Source organism: Bufo gargarizans, chromosome 7 (genome assembly GCF_014858855.1).
Source record: "Bufo gargarizans isolate SCDJY-AF-19 chromosome 7, ASM1485885v1, whole genome shotgun sequence".
NCBI lineage: Eukaryota > Metazoa > Chordata > Amphibia > Anura > Bufonidae > Bufo > Bufo gargarizans.
Window position 1 is genome coordinate 55,667,130 of NC_058086.1, and position 22,577 is coordinate 55,689,706.

A 22,577-nucleotide genomic window follows, 5' to 3' on the forward strand; every position below is an offset into this window, starting at 1 on the left:
AGAAATAACTTTAATCTGACAAAAGTAATAATAAATTAAAATTCTATAAATGTTAACCAATGAAAGTCAGACATTGTTTTTCAACCATGCTTCAACAGAATTATGTAAAAAAATAAACTCATGAAACAGGCATGGACAAAAATGATGGTACCCCTAGAAAACACAGAACATAATGTGACCAAAGGGACATGTTAATTCAAGGTGTGTCCACTAATTAGCATCACAGGTGTCTACAACCTTGTAATCAGCCATTGGGCCTATATATATGGCTCCAGGTAATCACTGTGTTGTTTGGTGATATGGTGTGTACCACACTCGACATGGACCAGAGGAAGCAAAGGAAAGAGCTGTCTCAAGAGATCAGAAAGAAAATTATAGACAAGCATGTTAAAGGTAAAGGCTATAAGACCATCTCCAAGCAACTAGATGTTCCTGTGAGTACAGTTGCACATATTATTCATAAGTTTAAGATCCATGGGACTGTAGCCAACCTCCCTGGACGTGGCCGCAGGAGGAAAATTGATGACAAATCTAAGAGACGGATAATCCGAATGGTAACAAAAGAGCCTAGAAAGACTTCTAAAGAGATTCAAGGTGAACTTCATGCTCAAGGAACATCAGTGTCAGATCGCACCATCCGTCGTTGTTTGAGCCAAAGTGGACTACATGGGAGACGACCAAGGAGGACACCATTGTTGAAAACGAATCATAAAAAAGCAAGACTGGAATATGCCAAACTACATGTTGACAAGCCACAAAGCTTCTGGGAGAATGTCCTGTGGACAGATGAGACAAAAATCGAAGTTTTTGCCAAGGCACATCAGCTGTATGTTCACAGACGAAAAAATGAAGCATATCAAGAAAAGAACACTGTCCCTACTGTGAAACATGGAGGAGGCTCTGTTATGTTCTGGGGCTGCTTTGCTGCGTCTGGCACAGGGTGTCTTGAATCTGTGCAGGGTACAATGAAATCTCAAGACTATCAAGGAATTCTAGAGAGAAATGTACTAGCCAGTGTCAGAAAGCTTGGTCTCAGTCGCAGGTCATGGGTCTTGCAACAGGACAATGACCCAAAACACACCGCTAAAAACACCCAAGAATGGCTAAGAGGAAAAAATTGGACTATTCTAAAGTGGCCTTCTATGAGCCCTGACCTCAATCCTATTGAGCATCTTTGGAAGGAGCTGAAACATGCAGTCTGGAAAAGGCACCCTTCAAACCGGACACAACTGGAGCAGTTTGCTCATGAGGAGTGGGCCAAAATACCTGCTGAGAGGTGCAGATGTCTCATTGACAGTTACAGGAAGCGTTTGATTGCAGTGATTGCCTCAAAAGGTTGCGCAACAAAATATTAAGTTAGGGGTACCATCATTTTTGTCCATGCCTGTTTCATGAGTTTATTTTTTTACATAATTCTGTTGAAGCATGGTTGAAAAACAATGTCTGACTTTCATTGGTTAACATTTATAGAATTTTAATTTATTATTACTTTTGTCAGATTAAAGTTATTTCTGTGACCATTGTGACTTTTTCTTTCATTGACCAAAGGGTACCAACAATTTTGTCCACGTCTGTATATGGTTAGATGATAAATGTTCTTTATAGGAGAACGCCTGTAACTAGCTGAGATCTAGCTGAGGAAAGAGGCTCAATAAGTCTTTCAATAGTTGCGAAGGGGTCTTAACTGAAGGAAAAAGCCAAGCTTTTACTTTTTGCCTATTTAGACTTTAATACATGTAATAGCTTTGACAGTTTTAATCGTCACTAACTTTTCACACAACGTTGCATAACTCAAAATTACATGCAGCCACAAGAAGCTTTGTCATATGTTTTATCAGTGAGAAATCTCTAGTCCCCCTATTACCAGCTGTTTACCAGCCAGTCCTCTTCCTCCTGCTAATTGCTCATCACTATGAAAAATGCCTTATTCCCACCTAGAAAGATCATCTCTGCAGGAGAATCATATTACACATGTCAATGTAAGTCTATGGAGAGGGGAGGGATGAGGAGTGAGCAAAAGCTGAGGAGACAGGCACAGACAAAGCGAGACTAGTCAGCTACACAGGGAAGGTATAACTCCGCACATGTGCTATGGTCACAAAAATACAGGTCAATAGTTCATGGCAATGTCCTCCATTATCCTGAGGCTGCTTCTGTTTTTGACTGTCTAACAGTTAGGAAGTATATTCTCCTCTACTTTGTGTGGATGGCAGCTAATCTCAACTTATGTCTGGGAAAACTGCAAACTAGATGTTCAGCAAGCACAGAGGAAAACAAAAAAAAAAAAAAGATAGATACAAGTGATATAATGGGCAGAAATCTTGTTATCCATCATGTACACACTTGTACTATTGATTAATGCAGAGTTTGTTGAAAGCTAAATGACGCTTTAAAGAGAACAGAAGGAGCGCTTGAGATATATATGTAAATACACACACATAGGATCGATTATTCTATATACCACTTGCTGAGATATTGAAAGACTTTGTTTCTGTGTCGGGCTGGAGAAAGAAAAAACTAAAATGAAAGCTGTAAAAATAGACTATAGATAATAACTTTTGCACACAGAAAAAAATATGAAAAAAAAATGCTCCAATTATCTAAGTAATTGAAGATATAAGTATAGCTTATACCATAAAAGAAAGCAGATTTCTTTTATATTAGGATCCATAGGGTTTGCAAACTGTGTCTATTTGAAAACGTTTTATGAAAGGAAAAGCATGATCACATCAAACCCTGTGTCGAGAATAAAAGACAATGTACCATGCCTTACATACAAAGAGGCGAACACGACCCTTTTCAAGCGCTTTCATGCTAGTCATACCTGTTTGAGCTTTAAGTAGAAGGTCTCTGTGAAGGTTTTCCTGCTAAAATACCAGAACCTCTCGTTTGTGGGGTACACACGGACCACCGTCTCCAGCAGGAATCGGACAGGCTCCACCACTTCTGTAACCACCATGTCAACAGCGACGGTCATGTACACTCTCTTGTCTGAACGAAAATGGGATGTGCTTAGCATACATATTACATACATTCCCATATTTTGGTCCAGCATTTGCCATGACTGATCATCAGGCCAAGTAAAAATTATTCCCTATCTACAGGACACGGGGTTAACTAAATAATCAGTGGGGTCAGACAGCTGGGAACCCCAGTTCCTGTCCCGATGATGTAGAAGGATGAGCATGCATCCTGTCACTCCATTTATTCTCCATGTGACTATCAGAAATAACTAAGCGCTCTACTTGGCTATCTCCAGCAGTCCCATAGAGAATTAATGGAGTCACAGGGCAAATGGTCAGCCTGCCACTTGGAAACATAGGATCCCCGTTTTCTGGACTGTTGGATTCCCAGTGGTCAAAGCCGCAGCAGTGGACAGGGGATAACTGTCATACTTGGCACAACCCCTTTAAAAGCAAGCACTTCATTACCTTGCCTATTTTGGTGTAATGATGTTTTAATATATGCAAATGAGCTTATAGGACAGGGATCAGCAACCCCCGACACTCCAGTTGTGCTGAAACTACAACTCCCAGAGTGCTCCATTCCCTTCTGTGGGAGTTAGAAGAACAGCCAAGCATGTTTGCATGCTGGGAGTTGTAGTTTCACAGCAGCTGGAGTGCCGAAGGTTGCTGATCCCTGTTCTAGGAGCAACGGGGGCGTGGCGTCATGCGTCAGTTACAGAGAGAGCAGAGCCTCTGGGTGTAATAGTAACGCCCCCGTTGCTCCTAGAGGCTCATTTGCATATATTAAAACATAATTTTACTCAGCAAAGCGGACACATATGAACATGGGACCAACAAAGATGCCTTTTAGCTGTCAAGGGCAAATGTAACAGGTCAGCCAGTTTCATAGACACAAAACTGCTGACAGATGCCCTTTGACTTTTATTTAGTGGGAATGGGGAAAAAACAGCAATTCTACTATAGTTTTTGGTGCTGTCCACTCTGCTGCATAAAGTATTATCTATATTCTGTGGGTCAGTACGAGTAAAGCCATGCCAAATATGTACAATTTTTTATTTTTGCTTTACTACAAATCATTTTCCAATTTTGTATTCCATACATGCCCTTCCAAGTGGCTGAGCCAATAGAAAAATACATTGGAAAGCTCATAGGATTGGTGAAAACATTTCATTTATACAACCATCTTATGAGACTACAGTGCGCCAAGGACAAAAAAAAAACATTTTTACTTTAGTAATAGTCCGAAATGGAAATTCCTTCCAACAGCACAAGTTGTTTAGCGTGAAGAACAGTATGTTTGAGCTTCCTTTGAGTCTTAAAGGGGTTGTCCGGGCTTTAAATATAGATGACCTGTCCTCAGAATAGGTCATCACTATCAGATCGACGGGGGTCCGACACCCCAGCCGATGAGCTGTGTGAGGAGACCGTGCACGCAGTGGACATGTGTGGTCTCCCGCCTCTATTACTATTCGCTGCTGCTTTGCCATAGACAGCAGCAGCAAGAGAGACTGGAGACAGCGCGTGCGCGGTCTCCTCGTACAACTGATCGTTAGGGGTGCCGGGTGTCGGACCCCGTCGATCCAATATTGATAACCTATCCTGGGGACAGGTCATCAATATTAAAAGCCCAGACAACCCTTTAAGTCTCTAAGGCCATGGAATCGTACCTTTAGGAGTTTCCTCATTGAGTGCTAGAAATGCTGGGACATTCGGATTCCAGATTCCTGTGATAACATACGCTTTTCCATCACTGCTTTTTCCCATAGATTCCTAAGAAAATACAGAGTAGGAATACAAAATATAAATGCATTTTGCGTGTGTATGTGTTGAAGTTGCTTTTAATTAAAGCATTTAAGATACACTCTGGTGCTTCAAATCAGGGTACCCCAAGGGGTTAATATCCACGCGTGGCAGAGACATACGCTGACACAAAGGCAGGTCAAAGACAGTCTCTATGTTTATTACAATGAGTAAAGCAGTTTTACATCTTCAGAGGGGAAGGGCGTCCCCCTCTGAGGCTCATGCCATTATTTCATTGGCCAAGAAGGAAAAAGAGATAAGAAGAAAAGAGATAACACTTGGAGTCTGCGCAGTGTGCACTATCTTGCAAATTTTGGTATGTGAATTAATGTAAACATCTGTGTACAGACGCCATCTTATAATGGCATCTTACTAACATTAATACTGCTTACATCATATGTGACACTTCAAGGAGGTGCTTTTTTTTTTTTTTATAGGCACTGAATATATATGTGAATCATCTAGCTAAGTAATTGGCTCAAGCATTCTTCTACAGTCTATACACAATTCTTCCCACAGTTTGTGTGAGACTAGAGAATGAGTTCGGCCCACAGCTGCGTACCCCCCACCCCCTCTCCTTCTCTCTTCACTGCTGAGATACAGGCAGCCTGAGCAAAGGGGGGAGGGGAGGCGCTTGAGATAAGGAACAAGCAGCTTAAAGCAACTACTAAAAAAATTATAAAATAATAATACAGTTGCACAGTCCTAGAGATGCAAAAAATATAGAATGATATTCACACATCTCTATCATATGTATTGTAGGAAGGCGCAAGGAACCATCGTTGACAGAAGGTATGCGTCACTGAGGTTCCTGGCCTCGGTGGACTAATAGCCAGTTTTTAGGTGTCAGCAGCAGTAACTGTTTGACACCTTGCTATTTAGTATAGCTGTAATAGCTGATCCGGGACAGCTCTTACTGGGAGTAGTCAAAATGCTGGGTGGGTGACTACTCCCCACATTCTGGTATATATATATATATATATTATATATATATTATATATATATATATATATATATATATATATATATATATAAAAAAACAGCCAGCAGTGTCAGCTGGTGGTAATTACCTCTCTCTCTCTGACAGAGGAGCTCTGGCAATCGCTAGATTGGGATCTGAGCCCTGTGCTAGGCTGGAGGCCTGAGTTTGGGAGGTCTGCTCTGTCCTGAGCAATGCCAAATCGGGTGTGAACTAACACCTAGGATAACAGGTGACTGTTTTGCTGTATGAACTGTCTAGGTGTGAACGAACACCAAAACTGCAAATGGACTGTCGTACAGTTTTTTTTATTGCCATAAGTGTGAATAAAACACAGAATAAATATATATATATGCAATGCCTGATGATATAGTGTTGTATCTCTCTCTATTTCTCTCAAGAAATAAAATGTAACTTTTTTGCAGACTTTGCTTACGCCCCTAGTCTCAGTGAAGTAAAAGACATATATGCCAAATTTCAAGAAGATTGCTTGGTTGCACACTTTGATCAGTTTTGTAAAAATAGGCAAAAAATAAGATTTTTCAAGTTAATTACTTTTATTGGGAAAACTAGAAATCACAAACTTAATACAAACGATATTAAAACTAGACACTAAGATTAATAGGTAGTATGATAAGCAAAACATGTTATATTAATCAACTTTTAACTATGCAATCCCTTCTTTTGTTAGCTTGGTGATGACTTTTCTGTGATGCTCGACTACCCTCAACAAGAATTGTTTTTGCTGTTCGCACCTGACCGATTCATTAAACTTTTTTTATCAGAGCAATTCCTCTTTCTGCGTTATCATTGACCACCTTAAGAGCGTTCACATGGCTTCTTAGAGAATCACTGCAGTATTCTGTCACGTCGAGGATCCCAAAACAATTCAAAGAACGTCTTTGTTTTATTAGTAACGAAATGGCTTAGGTCTTTTCCTTCAAAAACTAGGTTTTCACCCTCTAATCGTTTCATTTCCTTTTTCTTTGCAGGTTAGGTTTTAAAACTTTTAGTCATATTTTCCTTAACAGCCTGAGTAATACGTTCGTCCAAAAAAGCCAATCCTACGTTTGTTTCTGACAGATACCAAAGGTGCCTCTTAGCAACTGTGGGAGCACTTTTTTTGCATATGCATCTGGGTAAGTGCTCAGAAGCTGTAGCATATCCAAAATCATTCTTTGGAGCCCATCAACTTACAATTGCCTCGTGAAAAAAGCCAAGATATATGAGGCTGACAAAATCTGCAACCAGATTCATTCCTTTAAATTCTCGTTGAAGAACATTCAACTGTTTAGTGAAGAGGACATAGTCTTGAAATTTGGCATATTTACACTCAGGTCCATAAATATTAAAACATCAACACAATTTTACCATTTTTGGCTCTATACACCACCACAATGGATTTGAAATGAAACGAACAAAATGTGCTTTAACTGCAGACTGTTAGCTTTAATTTGAGTGTATTTACATCCAAATCAGGTGAACGGTGCAGGAATTACAACAGTTTGCATATGTGCCTCCCACTTATTACGGAGCCAAAAGTAATGGGACAATTGGCTTCTCAGCTGTTCCATGGCCAGGTGTGTGCTATTCCCTCATTATCCCAATTACAATGAGCAGATAAAAGGTCCAGAGTTCATTTCCAGTCTGCTATTTGCTATTTGCATTTGGAATCTGTTGCGGTCAACTCTCAAGATGAGATCCAAAGAGCTGTCACCATCAGTGACTATCTTTTACATCACTGAGACTCAGGGCGTAAGCAAAGTCATATAAAAATCACATCTTTGGAAAAATGTAACACCCTAATATAAATATATATTGTGAGGATTCACTCTGGTAGACAGGATAAGCGGACGCAGTATAGAGGCACCAACCAGTTCTGAAATCAAACAGTTCAGTGTTTATTCACACTCTTGGCAAGTTCATAAACAAAAAGTCACAATCAACACAAAAAGTCACCTTTTGGTTTTGGTGTTAGTTTACACCCAGCTGCCAGTTCTGCCTCAAAGAGTCCATGAACAGACTTTAGGCGGCCTGTATCCCCTCACACTGGTCTCAGACCTCCAAGCCCAGCACAAGCCTCAGATCCCAATACAGAGATCCTTTCGGCTGAACCCAGCTGTCTTTTAAATGCAGCTAGGTGTTGTCAAAACCCGGACCGGCGCATGAGTCCACTCCGGTGTCTGACCCCACCTGGCCGCTAATCAGTCCAGCAGCACACACTGGGAGGAAAATACCTGCCTCCCCATACAACTCCCTTTACTGTGTCACAATATATACAGGTGAATCTTGAAAGTAACGCAACGTAAAAGGTGAAACTAACATATGAGACTCATTACACGCAAAGCGAGATATTGCAAGCCTTTATTGGTTATAATTTGGATGATTATAGCTTATAAATCCCCAAAGTCACAATTTTGAGGTCCCCTTTGCTCAGGGGGTATGGATTAATTAGCTGACTAGAGTGACACTTTGAGCCTAGTATATTGAACCTTTTCACAAAATTCTAATTTTAAGCTGCATTAATGCAATTCCTTTTAATTTGCATTACTGAAATAAATGGAGTTTTGCACGATATTAAAATTTTTCGAGTTTCCTATGTATGTATATATATATATATATATATATATATATATATATATATACACACACACACACAATATAGAGTCACATTATTATGACCACCATTTAATATCCAGAGTAACCCCCGTGTGCAGCAAGGACAGCAGCTAGAAAGGCTGGGAGAGACTCCATAAGATCCTGGTAGGTTGTCACCGGCATCTGGAGCCATGCTGACGGCAGTGCATCCCACAGCTGCTGGAGGGTGGTGTGGAAGAATCCATAAAGTGAGCAAGATCGAAGTGGTCTCAGAAATGCTCAATTGGGTTTAACTGTGGGGAATTAATGGTCCAGGGTGTGGAAGTCTTGGTCATGATCTTCCAACCAATGTCAGACATTCTTAGACATGTTGCAATGTCTTGCTGTAACATCTCATCCACCCCAGAGAAGACAATCAGCATGCATGGGTGTACATGATCTGCAAGGATGGAATCATAGCCAATTTGGTTGAGAGTGCCTTCAACATGGATGAGTAGCCCAGAGAAAGTCACAAAAACATTCCCCAGACTATAACGCTGCCACCACCACCAGCTCCAGAAGAGCCTGCATGGTGTCTGTTCTCAGATGTTTCCCGCCCGACACGCCAACATCATAAAACCTCATGTAAACACGTTAGAAGCGTAAGCGAAACATCAAATAATCACCATATCTAGAAGATGCATGTCACTATTCTTGACGCTTTTGCCTGGGCTGAGCAGCATTCCAAAACATCTGTAAAGAGAAAGAGAAAAATATATAGATAACAGAGTCTGACAAAAGAAATCAAGAACTCATTTTCAATGGATTGTCTATGATGAGTAATGAAAAAAAAAAATTAGGAAATGTTAAGAAATCTATAAATATGGCTCGGATGAGTAACATGAAGCCGCTCAGTTTTCCGTGTATTTGTTTGAGCAAAAGCAGTTCTCCTTCAACATTTCTTATAATTAAGAAAAATATTGATACAACACCACGTGACATCGACTTGGGTGTAAGAAAGGTTGGGCACTAGGATTCTAACATGCCCGATCCTTTTGTTCACATGGAGATAAAGCAACACTATGGGTCTCAGCAATTTACTCCCCTCTCCCTAGTCAGAACACCAAGCAGCCATATGTATATGTGGGGCAGGAACGAGATGGAAAAGTGTTCAGCAGTTGTCTTATGCAATGTAGATGCTGTTCACACCATCTTCATTTATAACAAAGCCATGACAACAACAAACATTTGTAATGCACTTTAATGTCACAAGAGATAGGGATGATTGTGGAGCAGGAGAAGTCAATGGCTGCCATGTAGTCGCTCATCCCTGATGGCTTTCCTCAAGCGTATCGAGAGCGATTCAATTCAATTAGCAAAGTTCTTCAGCAGCGAGGGGCTGTCCCTGCTGCTCAAGAGGCTACCCCTTCCCGCTTGATTGACAGGTTCAGACATTTCGTCGTGTGAACACACCCTAAGGGTCAATTCAGACAACTGTAAGGGCTTCATGCCCGTATGGCAGCCCGCAAACGGTGGGTATGCAATATATGGGCACCAGCCGTGTGTATTGCGTGGTGCAGACTTTGACCCACTGACTTGAATTGGTCTGCGATTCATAAGACACAGAAACAGATCGGACATGTCCTTTCTTTTGCTGAACTGAGGCACAGATCGGAAGCGCTCCCGTGGGCTTTTGGGTCCGTGCCTCCGCACCGAAAAAGATAGGACACGTCCTATCTTTTGCTGTATCTTGTGGATCGCGGACCTTTTCAAGTCAATGGGTCCGCATCCAACAAACGGAGTGCCTGTGCATTGTGGACTGCAATTTGTGATACAGAGCACGGACACGGAGTCCTCATGGTCGTTTAATTGGACCCGAAGAATGGAGTTTTTCCAGCAGGGCTTCAAGCAGGCTTGGATCTGTGATGTTCAAGCTGAGATGGGAAGGAGAGGCAGAGACCTGATGCTACACACACGCCACGTGAGTTTTGAGCCATTTAAATGCAGGGTCCAGATCACAGATCAATTACGCTAAAGAAGTCATGCATTCAGAACTTCATCATCTGACTTATATTATGCAACAAGGTTTAATGCAGATTTTATTTTTGTGTTTGTGTGTAACTGGAAACCCCCTTTAAGAACACAAGAGACATATAATTCCCAGTCGTAACCCTCCCCATGAAGATACCACTTCATAAGATCAGATCTATTGTAATGCCTATATGCTAGAACACATGAATCACTCAGAAAATGAGAAGGAGTTATTACATTAACAGTCTTCACAGCCCAAGCCTATGGGAACTATGATTATTATTCTGCTAGAAATCAGGGTTAAAGGTTCATAAAAAAAAATAAAGTAAGAACGCAACTGCCATTGCCGAAAACGCTTCTGCTTTCATGTGAAAGCTCAACACGAGTGACAAAATAATGAGCGAATATCCAGATCCACGACAACGCGGGTGCACATTAAATGGATAGCACATGTTGGTTTGAAAGCATTTTTTCCTCATTTTTTTATTGCACGATGCTGAACAGAATATAATTGGGGTGAGGAGTAGATCAAGGACAGCAGAGCTGACAAATTGATAGCACCGGCTCCCATGCTTGCAACTTTGACCTGATAAGACGCTTTGGAACAGAGATCTCAGAATTAAAAGCAAAGAAAGTGGCGTCACACGAAAGGAGCTGTTGTGTATGAGGACACACAAACTCATCCAAGGCTCCGCATGACATATATAAGAAACGCCATATATAAGAAATTATGTTTTATAATTATAATCACTGACTACAGGTCCTTCTCAAAAAATTAGCATATTGTGATAAAGTTCATTATTTTCTGTAATGTACTGATAAACATTAGACTTTCATATATTTTAGATTCATTACACACCAACTGAAGTAGTTCAAGCCTTTTATTGTTTTAATATTGATGATTTTGGCATACAGCTCATGAAAACCCAAATTTCCTATCTCAAAAAATAAGCATATTTCATCCGACCAATAAAAGAAAAGTGTTTTTAATACAAAAAAAGTCAACCTTCAAATAACTATGTTCAGTTCTGCACTCAATACTTGGTCGGGAATCCTTTTGCAGAAATGACTGCTTCAATGCGGCGTGGCATGGAGGCAATCAGCCTGTGGCACTGCTGAGGTGTTATGGAGGCCCAGGAGGCTTCAATGCGGCGTGGCATGGAGGCAATCAGCCCGTGGCACTGCTGAGGTGTTATGGAGGCCCAGGATGCTTCGATAGCGGCCTTAAGCTCATCCAGAGTGTTGGGTCTTGCGTCTCTCAACTTTCTCTTCCCAATATCCCACAGATTCTCTATGGGGTTCAGGTCAGGAGAGTTGGCAGGCCAATTGAGCACAGTAATACCATGGTCAGTAAACCATTTACCAGTGGTTTTGGCACTGTGAGCAGGTGCCAGGTCGTGCTGAAAAATGAAATCTTCATCTCCATAAAGCTTTTCAGCAGATGGAAGCATGCAGTGCTCCAAAATCTCCTGATAGCTAGCTGCATTGACCCTGCCCTTGATAAAACACAGTGGACCAACACCATCAGCTGACATGGCACCCCAGACCATCACTGACTGTGGGTACTTGACACTGGACTTCAGGCATTTCCCTCTCCCCAGTCTTCCTCCAGACTCTGGCACCTTGATTTCCGAATGACATGCAAAATTTGCTTTCATCCGAAAAAAGTACTTTGGACTACTGAGCAACAGTCCAGTGCTGCTTCTCTGTAGCCCAGGTCAGGCGCTTCTGCCGCTGTTTCTGGTTCAAAAGTGGCTTGACCTGGGGAATGCGGCACCTGTAGCCCATTTCCTGCACACGCCTGGACACGGTGGCTCTGGATGTTTCTACTCCAGACTCAGTCCACTGCTTCCGCAGGTCCCCCAAGGTCTGGAATCGGTCCTTCTCCACAATCTTCCTCAGGGTCCGGTCACCTCTTCTCGTGCAGCGTTTTCTGCCACACTTTTTCCTTCCCACAGACTTCCCACTGAGGTGCCTTGATACAGCACTCTGGGAACAGCCTATTCGTTCAGAAATTTCTTTCTGTGTCTTACCCTCTTGCTTGAGGGTGTCAATGATGGCCTTCTGGACAGCAGTCAGGTCGGCAGTCTTACCCATGATTGCGGTTTTGAGTAATGAACCAGGCAGGGAGTTTTTAAAAGCCTCAGGAATCTTTTGCAGGTGTTTAGAGTTAATTAGTTGAAAGTCTAATGTTTATCAGTACATTACAGAAAATAATGAACTTTATCACAATATGCTAATTTTTTGAGAAGGACCTGTATATATGAACCTGCTCAGCATCTCCTGACCTTCCACATACTGACTACAGGTCAGTGGCAAAAACTTTACCAACTATATAAAAACAACAACTAATCAGATTCCACCTTTCACTACCAGATCAGGAAGACGATTGTTGAGAAGGAAGCGTTCCTTCTTGGCAATCTCTTGCTCATTAGTGGAGGAGACTGCTGCTGTTACATGCGAAAATCTCCTCCACAGTATGGGGAGTAGTGATCGCAAATACAATCACTCGCCCCCATATTAAATAGATTGCTGGCAGCAGATCGTGATTAGACGACACAACCACCACCGGCAAACAATGATTTTTAAGTCTGCTGAAAGATTCCGATTGCGTCTGCTTGTTCATGGGGAAATCCGCAGCAGTATTACACAGATAGATCCTGGCTAATAAGCGTTCCTACAAAATTTGTTAGCGATGATCGGGCCAGTGTAATGGAAGCATTGAGGGGCAAATTTATTAAACCGTTCAACCAGACCGTCCGTTTGCGGATGGTAAACAAACGTCTGTAACCGTATAAATTGAAAAGAGACTGGGCACACCTCCAAATATTTGGCCACTGTTTTTAATAGTTAAAATGGTTAAAAGTAATTTAAACAGACAATAATAGAGTTAATGTTCAGACTGACATTTGTATAATCGGACAAGTAATGATCATAAAATTTTCAATAGATGGTGAGCACTATTATATAAAATCCTAGACAATAGATAATACTAAAATACTGACTCATACAACTTAAAACACATAAAAGGCTTAGGTCACTTGAAATACCAAATAATTTGCGGTGATTTAAAATGGAGTTCGATAGCAGTCATTAAAGTGGCATACGTGTAGCCTAATTGCGGAGAATAGCTAGCACTGGTCTGGGAGAGTTCCTTGGGAGTTATCGTAAAAGGCTCCGTGTCTCATAGGCGGCTTTGTACTGCCTAATAGCGCATGCAGTGAGAGCAAGGAGAAGTTGAGCAAACAGCGGCGTCCCGCTGTGTGTGCGCTAAAAACAGTAGTGTCCTGTTAGATTGTGGGTATATTGACCTATAGGTCGAAATGGTCTTACCCTCTTGATGCGACTCCAGCCGTCCTGCGCAGATTTAGTATACTTGCGTTATCTTTTCCTCCAAAGAGTCTTACCCTGACGTAGACTTATACACGTGGGTCCGCCGGTTTGGCTTCGGATCCAATTCGGTGTAGTTTTCTACGTGGGTTTTTCCATGGACGCTGGGTAAAAGTCTGTAACCGTTTGATATGCAGCAACCTACAGAGCCCCCTTATGACCTTGGACATAAAAGGGGTCCCCTGGTCAGTCAGAACCTCTTTAGGCAGCCCCACTCGGGAGAACATCTCCATTAGCTCCTTAGTTATCAGTTTAGCCGATGTATGTCGCTGTAGCAGCGCCTCCGGGTACCGAGTGGCGTAATCTAGGATGACCAGGTCCTCTAGCGGACTTCGGTACTGGGCCTACGAGATCCATCGCAATTCGCTCAAATGGCACCTCAATGATTGGGAGAGGTACCAAGGGACTGCGGAAAAGGTGCTTGGAGCTAGTTGCCTGGCAGGTCAGGCAAGACTTAAAGAATTCGTCCACCTCCCTAAACACACTTGGCCAGTAAAACCGTTGTAGTATCCGGTCCTGTGTTTTCTGCATTCCCAGATGCCCCCCGCCCGAGAACATGTTGGTGGGCTAACTCTAACACAAGTTTGCGATAAGCCTGGGGCACCACCAACTGTTCAATATGTTCACCCCGCAGTTGGTTTACCCGATGCAACATATCCTGATATACCACAAAATGAGGAAACACCGACTCTGCCCCCGGTTGTTGTGGTTCAACATCTACTATTAATACATTTCCCCAAGCTTGGGATAGGGTTGGGTCTCGGTGTTGTGCAGAAACAAAATTATCCCCGGAGACATTGAGGTCTGCCAGCTCAGGGCCCGGCGTCAAGTCCTCTACATCTCCCACCATTAGATTCAGTGGGGTTGTCCGCCCCTCTTCCAATGAAGTGACGGTCACCCCTCCTACCACTGGCCCTTCAGCCTCGGGCTCCCATGGTTCTGGCCTCCCACTGGAGCAAGGCCACTCTGCTGGGGTTACCCATGTCTCATGGGTATCAGTCACTCTCATAGCAGGCTATAGTGCCGGGAAGCCCGGGAAGTCTCTCCCTATTATAAGATCGTAGTGTAAATTTGTGGCAACTGCCATACAACCGTGCCTGGAAAAATACACCCAAAAATATCAGCGTTCACGCCAAACTTCTCCCGCCCGCATACTCCACCAATTGTGGGGACTCGCTCTGGTAGTCAGGACAAGCGGACGCAGTATAGAGGCAAAGACCAGTTTATAACTCAAAAACTTCAATGTTTATTTACACTTGTTGCAAGTACAGAGTAGGACAGTTCATTTGCAGTATTAATGTGTTAGTTCACACCCAGATAGCTTTAAAAAAAAAAAAAAAATGTCACTTTTTGTCCTGGTTGTTAATCTACACCCGACCGGCATAGCTCAGAACGGAGCAGTCCTCCCGGATTCAGGCCTTCAGCCAAGCACAAGGCTCAAATCCCGGTACAGAGATTGCCAGAGCTCCAATGTCAGAGAGAGATCATTCCACACACCTGACACTGCTGGCTGTTTTTTATAGGCCTGACAAAACCCAGCCTGGAACATGGGGGGTAGTCACCCACCCAGCACTTTGACTACTCCCAGTAAGAGCTGTCCTGGATCAGCTATTTACAGCCATACTAAATAGAAAAGTGTCAAACAGCAACTGCTGCTGAAACATGAAAACTGTCTCTTAGTCCCCCAAGGCCAGGAACCTTGGTGACACATACCTCTCACCCACGATGATTCCTTGTACCTTCTTACAACATTCAATCACTGTTCAGCCGACAGCTCTCTCTCCTCGTTCCCTTATACACACATACATGTTCGGCTCAGCGGAACGTTTAAGTGTATTCTATGGGGAGAGTGGATATTCATTTCACCTGATCCTTCTCTCCCCCGACATAATCTGTTCATGGCGGGTTTGTCCGACAATAAATTAATGTGTATGGGGATGTTAATAACTGTGTAGGCATTGCTGAATAGCTGGACAGTTATTCTTGAGAAAGGAGGCACTTGGAAACATGAGCGTCTTCACTAGGAATGAGCAAATCAACTTTGGATGAAACATCCGAAGTCAATTTGCATAAAACTTCATTCTAATACTGTACGGAGCAAGAACTCTGTACAGTATTAAAACGTATTGGCTCCGATGAGTCGAAGTTATTGCAAGTGGTACCTTGGAACCGAACCGGAGTTAAGGAAATGTTTTTTTAAGGTATAAATTAATTTATGAAGTTATTGAGCGAAACAATAACTTCGGCTCATCGGATAAAATACATTCTTATACTGTACGAAGCTCCTGCTCTGTACAGTATTAGAATGAAGTTTTATGCGAATCGACTTCGGATGTTTCATCCGAAGTCGATTTGCTCATCCCTAGTCTTCACCCAAGGGCCCCCATTCACATTAGTGCATTGTTTGCCAAACTGTCAATTATGGCAGGACCAGCCGGCAATCTAATGTGTAAGGGCATCTCCTGACTCATCTGTCAGGGGAGGATCAGGCAACTTAGGTTAGTTTCACACTAGTGCTTGTACATCTGTCAGGCTGCGTGCAGAGGTTTTCATCCTGCCGATTGTCGGTATATTTGCCGGGTTGGGACTGGATCTCCGCTGGACCCCATTATAGTTATTGCTGTTCCCTGCTGGATGTACAAGCACTAGTGTGATACTAGCCTTAATTCCAGCCAATCCAGCAGAGGTGGTCGTGCTTGCACACTATAGCAAAAAGCACTGGCCTATGCACACTCCCAGAGTCCCGGTGTTCTGCCAAATCTCTATACCTTGCCAAAAGTCTATACCGGAAGTGACGAGATCGCCAAGGAATCAGTTGGAGGAGGGTGTGCGCGGCACTGCGCAAGCGCACATCCACCGGCTTAGCAAAGAATTATTGCAGCGCCGCGATAGAAGTACTTAGTACACCGCGCGTGCGCACTTAAGGGTATAGAGATTTTGCAGCGCACAATGTGGCACCAGATCTCCCTACCCCTGAGTGCGCACGCGCCCACAAATCATCATTTGCAGTTCATCTTTACCGCAGAGCTGAGTGCTGGATATCGAGCTCTCCACTTAGTAGAGCTGAACTGCAACTGATGATTTGTGGGTGCGTGTGTGCGCAGCGCCGCGCACACCCTCCTCCAGCTGATTCCTTGGCGATCTCGTCACTTCTGTACGGCCGCGTCACTTCTGGTATAGACTTTTGGCAAGGTATAGAGATTTGTCAGAACACCGGCCACCAGAGAGGCTGGCACCTTTTCCTATTATGTGCAAGCACGACCATCACTGCTGGATTGTAGGGTGGTCATAACCCCTGGAAAAGAGCGGTGTATAATGTGATGAAAAAATTAATCAAGCCAGCGAAGGAAACAATATGGACAATCACAATACATTAGTAAGTGCCTTGTATTAATATTCTGCACATAATAAATGCCATTTGCTGAAGAGAGACCACCCCTTTAAGAGTACTTTCATACTTTTTGGTGCACCTAAGAAAACAAATGCCTTTTTTGGTACAATTTATTCTTGATGCACATTTTGGGTCAACTGAGTTTCTACATCATTACCGTAACTCCTTTAATCGTTAATAAAAGGGGCACATGGAGTAGCAGCATGCATGCTCGACCGCAGATCCATTCATACCGCTGGACACATGGGTGTTCCAGTAACAAGTTATTGCCTATACACTGGGTAAGGGATAACTCTTATAGGGCTGGGTTCACACCTGAGCGTTTTACAGCGCGTTCCTACACACTGTAAAACGGTCAACAGGCAAGAACCAATGATTCCCTATGGGCATGGTTCTCATCTGAGCGTTTTACAGCGCGTGCGAACGCGCTGTAAAACGCCCTAAGAAGTACAGGAGCTTCTTTGGGGCGTAATGTCGCGCGTTCCCGCATATAGACTTCAGGGAACGCGCGACAATGGGGACCCAACTAATCTAGCAGTTATTCCCCATCTATGTATGACAGATAACTGGTTGTTTCTAGAATACCCCTTTAACCTGTAAAAAGTCAGAGAAGTAGATGTCACCCACGTCTAAAAGGTCATTGGGTTTAAAAAGAAAATCATACCATGGAGGTTCAGTGCGGACACAGAGTGCCAGACATCTGCACACTACAGAGGTCAACAACCTCCTGAGCGTTACCTGTTTACTGGTTTCTATCTCGTCCCGGAAAACAGGACAAGGCGACGACTGTCTGTTCATTAAAGGCAAGTATGTTCGCATCAGTCATGCTGCTATGTCTGTATTATGGTCGCAAGTCCCCTATGGGTGAAACGACCCAACCTAACAGCGTAATAGGGAACGGAGGCCATAATGCAGACGCTAAAATGTGGCAGCATCTGAACAATGCCTAACACTACAATAGAAACTGGCAAAATCTTGATCGCTGGGCATGTTTTTCTGCGCCTTGTATGTCATCACTAACAAACGGCAAGACCAAAGCACCAAAAGTTACCATGTAATTAGCCATATTCATATAAGGCCTCGTGCACACAGCAGTTACTGTTTTTGCATTGCGCACCAGCCATGAGCATTCCGCATTTTACGGAACGGTACGTCCTGCTCTCTGTTAGAACCGTCTACTCTTGTCTGCAAAACGGACAAGAAATGGACATGTTCTATTTATTTATTTTTGGCGGGGCCACAAAACGGCCATACGGAGGTGGACAGCACACAGTGAATGCGGATCAGATGCGGACAAAAACCACGGTCGTGTTCATGAGCCCTAATGCTGAGGCTTCGCAGAATCAGATGCAGCAAGAGCATGTAGAAATAAATGTAGGTGGCAACGAGGGTGGCACTAAGTAGAAACACAGCTTTAGTGCGGCCATTATAATTAGTGCTATTACGATAGGAACCCCCTAGTAATCCAATCTGGGAAATATAGAGAAATCAATGCGCATCACAAAGCAGTAGCCGTAGGCCACCGTTCTCTACAAATCCCACCATGCCTACCACAATGACAGCAATATAAAGGCTGGCAGGCAGGAGGGCGAGATGGCATCATCTATTACTGACACATACTTATAACAATTAGCCAAGCTCCTTGGACATGTTTTATAAAAAAAAATAAAAAAAAATCGTGTTCTTTTACGCTACCTGGACATTAGCCTGCATCTAACGCTCAGTCGGTTCTGAGTTTATCAAACTTCCAGTTTCCATGACAAAGCCTTGAAACGCTCAGTGAGAAGAAGATGGCCATTTAACCTTTCTTAAAAGGTGTTCACAGCCCCCGCAGGTCCAGGCGGCCATTTTATGGCTCAAACGAATGCCTAGGATCAGACACCATCGCACATGGTGAAGCCACTTAATACATAAGGGACTTAAGTATCAGTTCTGTGATATATATATATATATAAGCAAAAAACAGAACAGCACCCCCTGAGACAAATCGCAGGTGCAAGCTACCCGGCAATAATACAGCAAACAAATAAAGTAGCAGCACACCACTAAACGCACTAAGACTGAGTGAACAGGTGACTGTGTGAACAGGGTCAAATACATGACGCCAATACTTACTGCAAAGCAGTGAAGAAGCTCTTAGCGCATATTATTGATCAAAAATATGTCGAGTCCACCTACCAGACGACAAGATAGAGTAGGTCCCACCTGATAAGAAGCTAACACGGAGGGTCCAGCTCCATTGTTACTCTGATTAAAAACACCAAGGGGTGGGGGATGGGCGGGGAGTGCCAAGTTCCAAAGAGGATGCGTGCGATTCGTCTCTGGAGGTGCTGTTCCATTTTTTTTTTTAGGGCTCTTTCACACTTGCGTTGTTCTTTTCTTCCGGCATAGAGTTCCGTCGTCGAGGCTCTATGCCGGAAGAATCCTGATCAGTTTTATCCTAATGCATTCTGAATGGAGTGAAATCCGTTCAGGATGCATCAGGATGTCTTCAGTTCCGGAACGGAACGTTTTTTGGCCGGAGAAAATACCGCAGCATGCTGCGCTTTTTGCTCCGGCCAAAAATCCTGAAGACTTGCCGCAAGGCCGGATCCGGAATTAATGCTCATTGAAAGGCATTGATCTGGCCTTAAGCTAAACGTCGTTTTGGCGCATTGCCGGATCCGACGTTTAGCTTTTTCTGAATGGTTACCATGGCTGCCGGGACGCTAAAGTCCTGGCAGCCATGGTAAAGTGTAGTGGGGAGCGGGGGAGCAGCATACTTACCGTCCGTGCGGCTCCCGGGGGCGCTTCAGAGTGACGTCAGGGCGCCCCACGCGCATGGATGATGTGATCGCATGGCACGTCATCCATGCGCATGGGGCGCTCTGACGTCATTCTGGAGCGCCCCGGGAGCCGCACGGACTGTAAGTATACCGCTCCTCCGCTCCCCGCTCCTACTATGGCAACCAGGACTTTAATAGCGTCCTGGGTGCCATAGTAACACTGAAAGCATTTTGATCCGTCTTCAAATGCTTTCAGTACACTTGCGTTTTTCCGGATCCGGCGTGTAATTCCGGCAAGTGGAGTACACGCCGGATCCGGACAGCGCAAGTGTGAAAGAGGCCTTATATGTATATTATAGAGGACCAGGCATCCTCTTTGGAACTTGGCACTCCCCACCCATCCCCCACCCCTTGGTGTTTTTAACCACTTAAGGACCACAGGTTTATACCCCCCTAGTGACCAGGCCCTTTTTTACAAATCGGCACTCCACAACTTTAGCGGTTTATTGCTCGGTCATGCAACTTACCACCCAAATGAATTTTACCTCCTTTTCTTCTCACTAATAGAGCTTTCATTTGGTGGTATTTCATTGCAGCTGACATTTTTACTTTTTTTGTTATTAATCGAAATTTAACGATTTCTTTGCAAAAAAATGACATTTTTCACTTTCAGCTGTAAAATTTTGCAAAAAAAACGACATCCATATATAAATTTTTCGCCAAATTTATTGTTCTACATGTCTTTGATAAAAAAAAAAATGTTTGGGCAAAAAAAAAAAAATGGTTTGGGTAAAAGTTATAGCATTTACAAACTATGGTACAAAAATGTGAATGTCCGCTTTTTGAAACAGCTCTGACTTTCTGAGCACCTGTCATGATTCCTGAGGTTCTACAATGCCCAAACAGTAGAAAAACCCCACAAATGACCCCATTTCGGAAAGTAGACACCCTAAGGTATTCGCTGATGGGCATAGTGAGTTCATAGAACTTTTTATTTTTTGTCACAAGTTAGCGGAAAATGATGATGATTTTATTTTTTTTATTTTTTCTTACAAAGTCTCATATTCCACTAACTTGCGACAAAAAATAAAAAATTCTAAAAACTTGCCATGCCCCTCACGGAATACCTTGGGGTGTCTTCTTTCCAAAATGGGGTCACTTGTGGGGTAGTTATACTGCCCTGGCAATTTAGGGGCCCAAATGTGTGAGAAGAACTTTGCAATCAAAATGTGTAAAAAATGACCGGTGAAATCCGAAAGGTGCACTTTGGAATATGTGCCCCTTTGCCCACCTTGGCAGCAAAAAAGTGTGACACATCTGGTATCGCCGTACTCAGGAGAAGTTGGGGAATGTGTTTTGGGGTGTCATTTTACATATACCCATGCTGGGTGAGAAAAATATCTTGGTCAAATGCCAACTTTGTATAAAAAAAAAAATGGGAAAAGTTGTCTTTTGCCAAGATATTTCTCTCACCCAGCATGGGTATATGTAAAATGACACCCCAAAACACATTCCCCAACTTCTCCTGAGTACGGCGATACCAGATGTGTCACACTTTTTTGCTGCCAAGGTGGGCAAAGGGGCACATATTCCAAAGTGCACCTTTCAGATTTTGCAGGCCATTTTTTACACATTTTGATTGCAAGGTACTTCTCACACATTTGGGCCCCTAAATTGCCAGGGCAGTATAACTACGCCACAAGTGACCCCATTTTGGAAAGAAGACACCCCAAGGTATTCCGTGAGGGGCATGGCGAGTTCCTAGAATTTTTTATTTTTTGTCACAAGTTAGCGGAAAATGATGATTTTTTTTTTTTCTCTTTTTTCCTTACAAAGTCTCATATTCCACTAACTTGCGACAAAAAATTTAAAATTCTAGGAACTCGCCATGCCCCTCACGGAATACCTTGGGGTGTCTTCTTTCCAAAATGGGGTCACTTGTGGCGTAGTTATACTGCCCTGGCAATTTAGGGGCCCAAATGTGTGAGAAGTACCTTGCAATCAAAATGTGTAAAAAATGGCCTGCAAAATCTGAAAGGTGCACTTTGGAATATGTGCCCCTTTGCCCACCTTGGCTGCAAAAAAGTGTGACACATCTGGTATCGCCGTACTCAGGAGAAGTTGGGGAATGTGTTTTGGGGTGTCATTTTACATATACCCATGCTGGGTGAGAAAAATATCTTGGTCAAATGCCAACTTTGTATAAAAAAAAAAATGGGAAAAGTTGTCTTTTGCCAAGATATTTCTCTCACCCAGCATGGGTATATGTAAAATGACACCCCAAAACACATTCCCCAACTTCTCCTGAGTACGGCGATACCAGATGTGTCACACTTTTTTGCTGCCAAGGTGGGCAAAGGGGCACATATTCCAAAGTGCACCTTTCAGATTTTGCAGGCCATTTTTTACACATTTTGATTGCAAGGTACTTCTCACACATTTGGGCCCCTAAATTGCCAGGGCAGTATAACTACGCCACAAGTGACCCCATTTTGGAAAGAAGACACCCCAAGGTATTCCGTGAGGGGCATGGCGAGTTCCTAGAATTTTTTATTTTTTGTCGCAAGTTAGTGGAATATGAGACTTTGTAAGGAAAAAAGAAAAAAAAAGAAAAATCATCATTTTCCGCTAACTTGTGACAAAAAAAAAAATAATTCTAGGAACTCGCCGTGCCCCTC

General features: G+C 43.1%; 1 protein-coding gene across 2 annotated transcripts in view; it reads right to left on the bottom strand.

Annotated features, from left to right (window-relative positions):
- The window catches only part of RABGAP1L (RAB GTPase activating protein 1 like), a 327,249-nt gene that overhangs the window by 232,555 nt on the left and 72,117 nt on the right, over nt 1-22,577 (bottom strand). For both annotated transcript variants that reach the window (XM_044301795.1, XM_044301797.1), the window contains exons 8-10: nt 9,009-9,075; nt 4,634-4,736; nt 2,825-2,991 (exon numbers count right to left, since the gene is read on the bottom strand). In XM_044301795.1, coding sequence (XP_044157730.1) covers nt 2,825-2,991; nt 4,634-4,736; nt 9,009-9,075 — 337 coding nt within the window. The remainder of the gene's footprint in view (nt 1-2,824; nt 2,992-4,633; nt 4,737-9,008; nt 9,076-22,577) is intronic.